The sequence below is a fragment of the Trematomus bernacchii genome, unplaced genomic scaffold (genome assembly GCF_902827165.1).
Source record: "Trematomus bernacchii unplaced genomic scaffold, fTreBer1.1, whole genome shotgun sequence".
In the NCBI taxonomy this organism is placed as follows: domain Eukaryota; kingdom Metazoa; phylum Chordata; class Actinopteri; order Perciformes; family Nototheniidae; genus Trematomus; species Trematomus bernacchii.
In genome coordinates, this window is record NW_022987797.1 from 960,807 (window position 1) to 975,276 (window position 14,470).

Genomic DNA, 14,470 nt, shown 5'->3' on the forward strand with positions numbered 1-14,470 from the left:
CATCATTCCTCATACTGTAAACCTTACACATGTGTGGTCATTGCTATCTCTTTAAAAAGAGCAGAGCTTTTTCCATTGAAGTTCTGAAAAACTGTGCATATTGTAATCATTTGTCATTTTTTGTTTCATTTTTTTGAAAATAGTGATTTTAATAGTATGATATTTGCTTCTTTTTTTCACAACGTATTTCCTCTTATTGTGTTGATATATGCACCATTATATATATTTTTTTCCGCAAGCACATCTTCAGTACATGTGTGTGTGGAGCTGAAGTGATGTACCTGTAGGGGGCAGTTCGTACTCCACCTCCAGCAGGACTCTCTCCCCGACGTTCTTCAGTAAACTGATGATCTCTTCGTGCCGCAGTTTGGTCAGATTGATGCCATTCACAGACTTTATGTAGTCACCCACATTGAGCTGGTCACTCCTGCACAAAAGAAAAGGAACAAAGCATGGACAAGTGGGTATGAATGACTTTGGATTTAATCACATTTTAATGAAACAATCAGAGATACATTAAAATGTTGCAGGTACAGCATATTTTCCAATAGGCATTCTTCTTTCACTCATCGTTTTCACTTTAGCTTTTTAATGTCAGATAAAAATCTGGGGGTTGAGATGACGTGCCTTTGTGACGTGCAACAACATTAACATGAACCTTTCTGCTGGTCGCTTGTTAGTAGACCCTTCACACCATGGCAGAGCGAACAGGTACAGCCAGGGCCCATAGTGATAGCCCTATAGTTCAAATATACTACCCACAAATAAACATATGGACATGGGTTACTATTTTAAAAAAATGGTAAATGTATTTAGGAACCTATCAATGTGATTTTAATTGGGGGTGGACCTCAAATCCTCTAGGGGTCCGGGGGCATGCTCCCCCGTTAAGATTTATTTATTTATTTTGGAGTTAAATGCATCAATCTGGTGCATTTTGAGGGGCAAATAAAGAGACTAGACCTATGGGAACACCTATATGAAACAGAACTGTATACATTTCAATAATCATAAAATCATGGCCATAACCAATAACATACCATATCCAATATGAAAATACACTGAAACTTGTTTATTTATTTATTTTTGGTTCATTTATAGTTGTGAGTGTGTCTGTGCTCCTGAATCAGCCTCTCCTGTCTCTCTCCCTCCTCTCCTCTCCTCTCCTCTTTGAGGCAGCAGCAAAGACTAGTTTTAGCTCTCAACAAGTTTTAAAAGTGTATCTTACCTTTTTTCACCTAGTTCACTTTTTTATTTTTTATTCATGCATATTTTACTAATCACTACCCCCTCAAATGGAAATCAAACCGTTTGAGACCCACTGAGAACTTAGACTAAGTTAACTATCTAAACACTCAGAGAGTCCTTTACCTCACCTGAGCTGAGGTTATCCTGAGCTTGAATGACACACAGAGACCAATCAAGGGCTTTGATTTATGATCTGTATGACAGTGGCCATGTCGGCAGGCCACATCATGTAGACAGCCAGTCACCCTGTGTGAGGCAGGCCACATCATGTAGACAGCCAGTCACCCTGTGTGAGGCAGGCCACTTAACAGGCCTGGCCATCGGGAAACCCCCTGGTCCTCCCGATGGCCAGTCCGGGACTGGGTACAGGAGGCGTAGAGCGAGGGATCATTGTCCACAAGTTAATCGATAGCAGATGGCGTCGTGGTCGCGGACGAATAAAAAAAAAATATATATATATATATATATATATATTAAAAAAAAATTAAAAAAAAAACTAAATGGGTCGCGAAATATACTTGGGCGGCCGTTAATATACCTGGGCGGCCCGCCCAAGTATAGTCTATGTGTGGGAAACCCTGGAGATATTCTATTACTTATATAATTTATACATCACTGTATTTATTTTATTGTACAGGTTATATAGTAGTTAAAGTTTATATACATATTTTTTGTATTGGATTTGATATTTCTTTGGACATTTCACTTTAACTTCTTAAGTTTATATACATCTTTATTTCATTTTTTTTTTATATCTTAGTATGGCATACATTTTTATATAAATATTTGAAATTATATAATTTTTATTGATATCCTTCTATGGAACGGATGACACAGAACCCAAAACAAAAGTATTCTGAATCTGATTCTCTGGTGTTGCCCCCACCTGGCTGCCAGCCCTCCAGGCCGCAGGTTCGACACCCGGGGTTTCCCATCCTTGTCTGTTCCTCCGGAGATGGTGAGGCCCAGCGTGCTGCCTTCCTTCTTCACCAGCTCCACCATAGTCACCCCCCGCAGAGCTTCTAACCAAAAACACACATACACATAAAGACAAATACAAACACACAAACAGGGACGGAAATGGACGCACCCACACACACAGATGTGCAAACAGAAACACACACACACATTCAAACAAACAGATACAGCAGAGAGGTGGAAAGTGGTTAGCGGCTTCTCTCTGTCCATTCTGATTGGCGGATTAAAAGGAAGCTGAGTTACAGGAAAGATAAATGGAAAGCTGTTTGCTGCCGTGTGTCCTTGAGTGAGATCCCCCGTCTGCTCAATATGAGAGTCAGCTGAAAGGACTAAAATGTAAATGTGAAGATCAGATAAGATAAGCATCAGTTAATGAGAAATAACAAAGCCTCGTGTTTCATGCTCTTTCTCCGCTTGCAAAGTTCCTGGCAGGGATGGAAAGGCCTTGAAAGGTTAAAGCACATCATCGGTAACAGCAAATTACAACAGTCACTCTTCACAGTAAATTATGTGTACTTCATAAGATATTTTTTATGACACAACAAAATACATAGCCCTAACTCTAACCCTAAGGAAAGGCATGTTCCTGTAGAGATTTGTTTTCACAGTTGTTATAGTGTGGCCTGTATCACACTTAATTCTCCTTGTTAAATACCTGATTATATACCAGTGCATTGACAACCATAGATGGGTACTTGACCTGTTTTACAGTGAGAGTCTCTATAAGGGAAAATGTGATCATATTTACATGAAAAGTGTTTTTGCCGTTGAGTTGTTGTTGTGCATCCATGCCGCTGTTGCTTGCATGCCTTGTTTACATCAGCGATAAGCTAATTGTGCTTAAGCCGGTTAGCATGGCGGTCGGAAAATATACTATCCCTACTGCAATCTGGAGAAGGATACAGTAGGTAAACCAAAGAGACGAAGGAGGAGAGCTGGGTCCAGATTTAAGGAGACAAATAAGTAGTTTCTCCCCCCTGTTAGCATGGGCAACATAAGATCACTGTCTAAGGGAATGGACAAGCTAACAGTGTTAGCTAGGAGTCAGATTAAGTATCTGGAGTGTAGTTTAATGTGCTTTACAGAAACATGTCTGATATATCTCACAACAACGTTTCCATCGTCTTTCAGGACTGTTTGGGTTGACAAGGATTGCATTGAGAGTTTCACCATGTCTTCATCATGAGCCTGAGTCTTCATCATGAGCCTGAGTCTTCATCGTGTCTTCACCATGAGCCTGAGTCTTCATCATGAGCATGAGTCTTCATCATGTCTTCACCATGAGCCTGAGTCTTCATCATGAGCATGAGTCTTCATCATGAGCCTAAGTCTTCTTCATGAGCCTGAGTCTTCATCATGAGCCTGAGTCTTCATCATGAGCCTGAGTCTTCATTGTGTCTTCACCATGAGCCTGAGTCTTCATCATGAGCCTGAGTCTTCATCATGAGCATGAGTCTTCATCATGTCTTCACCATGATCCTGAGTCTTCATCATGAGCATGAGTCTTCATCATGTCTTCATCATGAGTCTGAGTCTTCACCAAGAGCCTGAGTCTTCATCATGTCTTCACCATGAGTCTGCGTCTTCATCATGTCTTCATCATGTCTTCATCATGAGTCTGAGTCTTCATCATGTCTTCACCATGAGTCTGCGTCTTCATCATGTCTTCATCATGAGTCTGAGTCTTCATCATGAGCCTGAGTCTTAGTCATGTCTTCACCATGAGCCTGAGTCTTCATCATGTCTTCACCATGAGTCTGAGTCTTCATCATGTCTTCATGAGTTTGAGTCTTCATCATGTCTTCATGAGTTTGAGTCTTCATCATGTCTTCATCATGAGCCTGAGTCTTCGTCATGTCTTCACCATGAGCATGAGTCTTCATCATGTCTTCACCATGATCCTGAGTCTTCATCATGAGCATGAGTCTTCATCATGTCTTCATCATGAGTCTGAGTCTTCACCAAGAGCCTGAGTCTTCATCATGTCTTCACCATGAGTCTGCGTCTTCATCATATCTTCATCATGTCTTCATCATGAGTCTGAGTCTTCATCATGTCTTCACCATGAGTCTGTGTCTTCATCATGTCTTCATCATGAATCTGAGTCTATATCATGTCTTCACCATGAGTCTGCGTCTTGATCATGTCTTCATGAGTTTGAGTCTTCATCATGTCTTCATCATGAGCCTGAGTCTTCGTCATGTCTTCACCATGAGCCTGAGTCTTCATCATGTCTTCACCATGAGTTTGAGTCTTCATCATGTCTTCACCATGAGTCTGAGTCTTCATCATGTCTTCATGAGTTTGAGTCTTCATCATGTCTTCACCATGAGTCTGAGTCTTCATCATGTCTTCACCATGAGTCTGAGTCTTCACCATGTCTTCACCATGAGTCTGAGTCTTCATCATGTCTTCACCATGAGTCTGCGTCTTCATCATGAGTCTGCGTCTTGATCATGTGTTCATCATGAGCCTGAGTCTTCGTCATGTCTTCATCATGTCTTCACCATGAGTCTGAGTCTTCATCATGTCTTCATCATGAGTTTGAGTCTTCATCATGTCTTCACCATGAGTCTGAGTCTTCATCATGTCTTCACCATGAGTCTGAGTCTTCACCATGTCTTCACCATGAGTCTGAGTCTTCATCATGAGCCGGAGTCTTCATCATGTCTTCACCATGAGTCTGAGTCTTCATCATGTCTTCACCGTGAGTCATCAGAAGGTCCTTGGGCTGTGGAGGACATCCTTCTTCTTTACTGTTCCTGTGACACTCTGTCCCAGTGGCTACAAGGACTTTTATTGAGTGGAAACAAGGATCAAAGAATGGTGGATTGTTCTGATTTATAACAACAGAAGGACAATAAACTTCTGTACAGTGCAATATTCCCTCAACACTCAATTAAACTACTGTACGAACAAAGGATCACAACGTCTAGACTGCAACTACTCTCGGGCGGAGTCAAGGCTTCATGAAGTAAACAACTCGATGGGTTGAATTGGGAATGAAACTCGAGTTTACCTTCAAAATCGTTTTGGTTTTGAGGTTAAAAGTTCATGAAGAAAGACTTGTTACATTGTGATATCAAACATCTACAAAATATAATGAGTTTGGCTGCATATCATCCGCAAGCCTTTGAAGAAGGTACTGAACACCAAACTGTAAGCAAATACAGAGAACAAAAAAACGGAAGAAAAAAACTGATTTTCTCCCAACTACTGAAATAGTAATGTGTCTCTTTAGCTGCTATATACTCCTCTTTGTTCACCACCTCTCTGAATGCACATGCCCACAGTTTGGTGCTGAGCAGGAAGTGTACAGCGGGTTTTAAGAGCTAAATCACTGAGAAAACAGATGCTGTGTGCAGCGAAAAATAAGAAGTGTGTATGAATCAGAACTGTAGATGTATGTCCCGGGTTGAGTTGCAGTTTTCATGATAAGTATCTGTAGGTGTATCACAAAAAGCAGCCACTTTCAATATGTCACATCCTTTATTGAAAGATGTTCTAAAGATCATGCTTATCATGTTAAAGTAAAAGGCAATATTAATCAGAATGATAATCTGAATTCTTAATGTTATCCTGGGGGAAGGTGTGTTTTGTGACAGTTGCTCCACTGAATTTTGAAATAAATTAAAATATACATACAAAAAAGATTAATAAGATATTTATATAAACAATTGTATATATGTATATAAACAAATTAAGTTAGAGTGTACAATACAAATAACAAGTAAATAAGGAAGTTTTAGAAAAACACATTAAAGGTAGGGTAGGTCAGTTTGAGAAACCGGCTCGAGATCGCTAGAATTTGAAAATACACAACTGGAGGAAATCTGCCACTTCCTTACAGAGCCCCTCCTCCAACACACACGAACGCGCACATGACCAATGAGGGCACGAGATAAGTTTGTGCACAGATGGAAGGCTGACAGGCAGGTAGGCCATCCAGTTATTTTAGCTGGGCCGGCTAAAATGATTGGTCGTGCTTTTTACAGTATTACTGCTTCCACAGATGACATTTTTTTATGGATTTTTTGTCAAAGCACTTAAGATATTTATTGCTATCGGGATGTTAAGAGCATTCCATGGAATATAACAAAAAGTGTATCTCGAGCCGGTTTCTCAAACTTACCTACCCTACCTTTAAGCTAAAGTACAATATAATACTAAGATATGTTTATAAACTTACATTTGTTGTCAAAATGTCCACACTTTTCTACAACATATAATATATTACATTACAAATAATTTATGTGTAAGTAATATAATATCTCAATATAGGTAATATAGCAGCAGTATTTTGCAGATAGATTATTTTTATTGACATTTTTAATACAATAATGCATTTTGATTCAAAGCAGCCAGGAGAACATTAGCAGGTAAAAGGAGAAAAGCATTGATGTAAAAAGTAGAAAGTAAACCTTGACACACAACCACGCACACACGTGCACAGGTGAGATGAAGCTTTGGTGTAATAGATGGTTAGATTAGTTCAATCCCTGAGGTGCTCTGAGGATCAGTGAGGTGCTTCATACCACAGCTATATCTGGGGGTTACAACACACACATATTCACACAAACACACATTACCTGCAAAAGGCACTTAATCATTCATTAGTGCCTGTACTGTTCATATTTGCATAAAAGTATTAAAGCTTTTACACGTGTAGTTTGATGCCGATGGGTTCTTCTGAACCGAATCCCTCTCAAAATGAGTTATTTTATCAACAGATGCAGGAGTGAGTGTGTTGGGATTCATAACGTTTTATCTACCATTTCATTTTGATGCTTAGGAATACACAGGAGAAGATTATACAACACAGACAGTAACTCATGAAATGGTTTTTATTATCAAAACAGAGAACCGAGGAAAGTTATTTCACATCTAATGATGATCCGGGAAATGGAAAGATGTTATCTCTCTCAAACACACATGAAGGTATGGGGGGGGGGGAATGACACACATTTAGACAACATTGTAAGCTATTAAAGCAAAGTGATGCTTGAAACTATACATGCATAAAGATTGGTACAGAAAATATGAGGAAAACAGCAAAGAATAAATAGAAAGAAAGAAGAAATAGAGAAATAGGATGGTGGACTCAATGGAGGCATTTGAACAAATTCATAAGGGAAAAAGAAAGCGTATACAGGTAATAGTGGAGGGAAATTTGGGATTTTAGCCTTTGCAGACCATTTACATGCACACAAATCTACAAACACACTACAGGAAAGGGAACACATCAAATGCATAATAAGGCCTCTTTAAAGAAATTCTGATGAGAAAGAAAGTAATAATGATTACAGATTTTAAAAAGCACAATTTGATACAGAGCATAAATGTATCATTCAGAAATATGAATACGAACATTTAAACACAATTCTCAAATAATACAGACATTTTTTGAGCTTGTACTGTTGGCTCTCTTTAAGCCATGTGTCTGCTTGATGGTTGGCAATGAAAGCAGCGCAATGAATAGTGTAAGAATAATCATGCTCTTTTATTGTGGTATATTTCCTGTTTGCATTGGATGTTGGGTTATGCCATACTGTACTGCAGGGCTAGGGTTAGGCCCATTCCCATTTTAGGCCCATTTAAGTTGATATGAGGAGAAGCACTGTCTCCTCTCCACTGTTTCACAATGACTGGCTGACCATTAGTTTACCATTAAAGGATATATTGTTTTTGTAAAGTAAAATAAATGGGATATCATAAATAAATACATAACATAAATAATGGTAAACGTCTCGAGGGCTATGGCAAGAATGATCAGAATGCATTTAGGGAACCTTTCAGAACAGGCACATTTAGTAGATAATAGACAACGTGAGACCTTGGTGTTATCACACTGTATCTGCAGACATAAGGTCACACTGTCATCAAAATACAAAGTAGATCAGAATAAGATAGTGAACTAGAGTCAACATGATCTTGTTTGCACAGCACATTTTTTTAAATGCTTCAAACTCTTTGAGCAAATCGCTGTCATCAAATTATACCACTTAGGCATTTGTCTGAGCCAAATCATGATAAGATCCTTATGATGATTCAGTGTGTGACAAAGTCTGTATTATAGAGTTCACAGTAGTTTACTAAGCATTGGATGGATAGAAGGATAGATGGGGATAGATAGATGGCTTTACCTGGTATACTGTGTCTTCTGGAGGCCATGGTCTGTTCTGGTCCGGAGATATCTTTCGTTTTTCCATATGGTCCGTCATCTACAAAAAAACAGAGACAAACAGAAAAGCTTTAGAGGTACTGATGCACTTCTTTAATTTATCTCAGACTGGCAGGGGAGGACTGGGACACAAATTCAGCCCGGGACGTTCAGACGCACCGGCCCTCACCGGCCTACGCGTGCGGACCACCCTTGTAGCCTACAGATAAATTGTACCTCTATGCTCATCATGGGCGGCGCCAGAGATTTTCTTTTGGGGGTGCTGTGGGGTAGCTTGACGTTTAATAGAGGGTGCTCAAACATTTAGGGTTTCCCATTAATGTACCGGTCGCTACAGAGGAATTTTCTACTGCAACACTCCCCACACGCACATACACAGTACACCCGCGACTGTTACAATGAAGGCTCGATAGTCAGCTCACGGCATATAGGTGTAAGCAGGGGTAAAGTGCTATTTTTTATAAGTGGGGGGTGGACCTGACATCCTCTAGGGGGGTCCGGGGGCACGCTCCCCCGGGAAGATTTTGTTTTTATTATTGAAGTTAAATGCATTAATCCGGTGCACTTTGAGAGCAACATGAAGAGATCTATGGATACATCTCTCAACACCCATATAAAACAGAACTGTAAACAGATTTACTTTTTCTTTGTGGATATGTTACTAATCATTCCCCTTTTAAACTGTATTCTTGTTTAACTGTCATATAGCCTAGTATTTCATTTGAATATGTTCTGTACTGCATTTGTATGTATACACTGAATGAGGCAACATTGGGAGCATTGTCTTGATAAAGTTGCAGAAACACCAATGCATTTACAAAACTAAAACAAAAAACTCTTAACCTCACTCTCTTTAAGATTCACATTGTACATCATAGACTGATTTGGGTCAATCATATTGTGCTTTAATAATGCACATTTAGTTCCATAAGATAATAAACACCCCATCTTTGCCTCGCATTTCATCATAAATTAGAGTATCCCCCAAGCATTCCACTGATGAGCAAAAAAGAAGACAAAAGATACTCTCCTTTACGTGCTCTTATGTTTTTCTGTATTTACTGAAAAGCTTTCTGGCAGGTTCTTCCAAATAATAGCCAAACTAGTGGCATGGCTGTAGGGAGGACAACATCCGTCCATTGTTCAGTTGGTCCAACATTCGGCCCAAAAGTGAAATATCTTGAATCACATGCTGTACAAACATCCAGAAATGTCCAGAAAATTAGTCAAAATGACATTGGTGAGCCTGTCATGTTTCATATATTGCCACAGAATTTCCTCTTGTCTGGTATTAAAATGTGACAAGGTTAGACATCTGAAAATTTTTATACATTTTTTTGTAATCTCCAAAACAACTTGAACAGATCCAGCCGCACTGGATCTCAATGCATAAAGAGCTGCTCTCCGTACATGCTGTGTGAATACTGAAAAACCTACCTCACATGTAATCTACTTAGCACCATCACAGTTACATCTACTCTGTATGTACAACCTTGTAAACTGATTATGTACAAGGAAACATTTGCAGGAACTTGAAGTGAAATGTAGTTTTAGACACAGTTGCTGCTCTTTAATAGTTCGACACGTTGGTAAATACACAGTAAGGCCATTTTTGAAGGGTTGATCAGTCTCATCTATGCTTGGCCATCACTGTAAAATATCACATGGGGGAACAGATGTCCTGTTTTATGGTCTGGCAGAGACTGGAATAATCGTATGAGGATTGTAATATTTAAAAAAGCTATAAATCCAGTTCTCCTCGGGTCTTTAAAGGTGTATGCAACTGGACTTTTAATATACTCAATAAACGGCACATGCTAGAGGCCTGCGAGAAGTCATTGTTCAACTCCAATGCTGAATAACCAACCAATCAATCAGCCAGAACATTTATATATAAATTATTAATGAGCCATAGGCCTACAGGTAATCTTGAAGAGGCTAAGATGACAGTACAAGAAACAAAAACAGAGCCTGGGAAGGGTAGGACAAATTAAATCAATACAGAAAACAACAATATAGTCATGGAATGTAAGTATTACTATCTATTTCCCCAAATGTTACATTAAAGAAACAATGATAGTTGTGATCGAATTACTTTAAAGGTCTCCTATTATGCAATTTTTAGGCATATATTATGGCTCTCAGATATATAAAAACATGTCTATGATGTGTTTTGCTCAAAATACCAAACAGATCATGCATTTTAGACATCCCTCATATCCCTCTATTTCAGCCCTGTTGGAGAAACGCTGATTTTGGGTCCTTAGGCAACACAGTCTCACTCCCTGATCGTCAAAGAGCGACGCTTGGCAGTTTTGATGCACCGAGTCTCCTTCAGCTTCATAAACGTACGCAAAGAGCTTTCAACTGATTGCAATGTATTCCCATCGGCGGCGGTATTTGACGCACAGGGAAGCACCGCATCGGTCCATGTCGGCGGCAGTTAAAGGCAATGTGAGCGTCCATTGGATAACGGAGAATTTTACACCCGGAAGTAAGTATTCTCCTTACTGTCGATTGATTTTACAGTGATATCTGCACTACTCATCAACTCACAAACACCAGATTATCCTTGTTAATTACACAACATTGATTGGTTTAAATTATGTACAATGCTTTTGTGTTTTCCCCCTTCGATTCGGAGAAACAAATATTTTTTCGGAGTTTAGGATGGCAGAAGACACTACACTACCCATAATCTTCAACTATCGTTTGGGACTACACTAGCCGCTTTGCTTGACAAACCCCGTGATTAGTCCTCAAGCTCTGTGATTGGATGTTGGAGTGGCAGTGCGCCAAGGTTACGCCGAGCTTCAAACAGCACTTTGAAACGGAATGAAGCCCATCGACGGCACATTATCCAAAACAGGATTCAAACTAGTCCACCCCCACCCGCCAGAACTACACATGCTGGCTATATGTGTGTTTCGCAACATGTTCTATGGCGCGTCTCTACTGGGAATTGTAGTTTTAAAAGACGTTTTCGTATTTCCCATAATTAGAAGTTGCCAGTATTAAACTGTGTACATCCCTGGAGGTTTAGGGGATAGGAAACACATTGGTGTTATCACATTTAAAAAATATCATCTATAAATGGGGGGAAATTGCTTGTGTCCATAATGGGCAGCATTAACATGACAGCTCAGGTCAGAAGAGTTTTATTTTATAGCTGGTCTTATGTCTGTGACCCCTCCTGTTGTTCATTGATAAGCCTGAAACATGCACTTGTCAAGGTTCAGAGGCACATTTTGCAAATATGGCAGTAGCCATCGATCATCTTAAGATAAGATAAGATAAGACATACTTTATTGATCCCAAGTTGGGAAATGTTTTTGTTACAGCAGCATGTAAAACATGCAATTTATTGTTACTTTGTAATTCTACTCAAGGTTCAAGGCTTTTATTGGTCATACGCACATAGCTACAGTGTAGTTATGACGATGAAAATCTTAAGTCACAGCTCCTCCAACAGAGCAACACAATAAAACAGATAAACAGAAAAAATAGTGCAAGTAAATACAAAAAGAACAATAGTAAATTAGTGAAATAGTGAAATAGTGCAATAAGACTCTATACAAGTGATTGGAATAGAGAACCGCAGTGACGCGTCCTAAAACCCGGAAGTAAACTCCTTCCGGTTCCTTCGTCAAAAACCAATGCAATTTCTCCATAGGATTTTGGAAAATAGCTCGAAATAAGGTCTGTGGTTGAGACACATTTAAGAGACGGATCACGTTTTGTTCAGCCGGATAATATCCACATGTCTACCCTATACTTTTATAATTTTCTAATCATAAATCTAGTCGCCAGAAGCAAAATGCTAACGTTATGCTATACACGAACTACAGCAGGGTCGCTGCTTCAACGTCACGCAACTTAAGATCCATATTCAAAACTACAGATTCAAAATTGTTCAAGTTGAAGCGTTTGTTTTAACAGTTTGCAAGAGCGCAGGTACTTGCTTTCAAGCAGAACAGGGCAAACAAACTTAGCGGGAGTGTTTACGTGTTCGGTGTAATGACGTACAACGTCCTCGACAACTTCTGTAGTCCTATTCAGCCACTTGTTAACAACCATCGTTTTTCAGACACGTAAACTCTTCAAAAATCACCAGCGGGGTCACTGCTGATGTATTTAATGTCGTAGAACAAAACGTGATCTGTCTCTTCAATTTGTGTCAAACACAGACCTTATTTCCAGCTATTTTCCTAAATCCTATGGAGAAATTGCATTGCTTTTTGTCGAAGGAACCGGAAGTGGTAAAAATGCTAACTTACTTCAGGGTTTTAGGACTGCGGTTCTCTATATGATATATAAGATAAATAATTTCTAAGTTGCAGCCAGATGAATGTAATGGATGTTGTTCAAAGTTCAGGTGTTTAATAGTCTTATTGCCTGTGGGAAGAAACTGTCCCTGAGTCTGGTGGTTTTAGTCCTGATGTTGCGGTACCGCCTGCCAGACGGCAGCAGACAGAACAGTTTGTGGCTGGGGTGATGGGGGTCTTTTATAATCCTGAGGGCTTTCTTTAAAGGTAGGGTATGTAAGTTTGAGAAACCGGCTCGAGATCGCTAGAATTTGAAAATACACGACCGGAGAAAATCTGCCACTTCCTTATAGAGCCCCTCCTCCAACACACACGAACGCGCACATGACCAATGAGGGCACGAGATAAGTTTGTGCACAGATGGAAGGCTGACAGGCAGGTAGGCCATCCAGTTATTTTAGCCGGGCCGGCTAAAATGATTGGTCGTGCTTTTTACAGTACTACGGCTTCCACAGATGACATTTTTGTATGGATTTTTTGTCAAAGCACTTAAGATATTCATTGCTATCGGGATGAGCATTCCATGGAATATAACAAAAAGTGTATCTCGAGCCGGTTTCTCAATCTTACATACCCTACCTTTAAGGTTAACCTGGTATTTTTACTCCACTACATTTATTTTTGTTACTTTACAGATTTTGGATTAATGATGTGAAATATAAACAACCCTTAAATCAGACTTTAGAGCATTACAAGACATCTATCAATATGTGTGTACCTCCACCAGGGTGGGATTTTCACGGCGGCCATGACGGCCATGCCCCTCGATCTGGCCGTTATGCCCCACAAATAATTGTACGTCCTACGGCCACCATGGCCTTTGGGCCCCTCATACTGTTAAAATCTTGAAGTTGCTTAAAAGTAGGTTTCTGAACTGCATAAGGCTGCGTTCACAACGGACGCGATGCGAATATTCGCATTGCTCTAACCTCTGGAGTTTCACCGTGGCTGTCAGCTGTGTTTACTTCTGTCATTCAAACAGGACACGCTGGAGAGGGGGCGGGGCTTATATCCATGTAAATACTGTGGTGGAAACCAACTACGACAAAATGAACCTATTTTACCGTGATTTAATTGTAATACACGTTTCAAAATGATGCCGAAGTAACTAAATACTGATAACGGTTAGTACAAACCATGCTTTAATGCTTTGACAAGTGTGCAGACAAGACGGCAGGCGAAAAACCTTTTAAAATGAGTGTTTTCTGAATGGAGATCGGAGGCCTGTACTACGAAGCCGGTTCAACTTAACCTGGATATGTTGGAGTTAGCCGGTTGGCCTAATCCAAAACATACGCGCTCTCGCTAAACTGTACTACGACGCTGGTTATCAAGTGGATCGCTCAAGCCAGCCGTGTCCTATCTAGTTAGGTGCGCGTTCACATGAAAGGGGTGGTATTTGGAGCATTCGACCAATCACAAACATGGCCAAGCGTACTGACAGCGCAGCGTCATACTTCCTGAATGAAAAGTGAACTTTAATATTAGTCAAATATGAAGAAGTTAAACTTTAAACATCCATGACTTAAACACTTTATCCAGGATAAAAGCCACATAGCTGCACCTGCAAGGTGAATACAGCTGGTAAAAGAAAAAGCGTTTGAATGCGTACATTAACAGGTTTATGATATCACTGCCCCGTCTAAGACACGAGTGGATCTGACTTTAATTACATTTGACTCGAGTGTTTCGTCAACTTAATGTGTTGCTTAAAATAATACTTCTGCATACAGTATGT

General features: G+C 39.8%; 1 protein-coding gene across 1 annotated transcript in view; it reads right to left on the reverse strand.

The window, feature by feature from the left end:
* The window catches only part of grip2b (glutamate receptor interacting protein 2b), a 303,981-nt gene that overhangs the window by 98,829 nt on the left and 190,682 nt on the right, over window positions 1-14,470 (reverse strand). The window contains exons 2-4 of the mRNA XM_034149909.1: window positions 8,370-8,447; window positions 2,135-2,270; window positions 282-427 (exon numbers count right to left, since the gene is read on the reverse strand). Coding sequence (XP_034005800.1) covers window positions 282-427; window positions 2,135-2,270; window positions 8,370-8,447 — 360 coding nt within the window. The remainder of the gene's footprint in view (window positions 1-281; window positions 428-2,134; window positions 2,271-8,369; window positions 8,448-14,470) is intronic.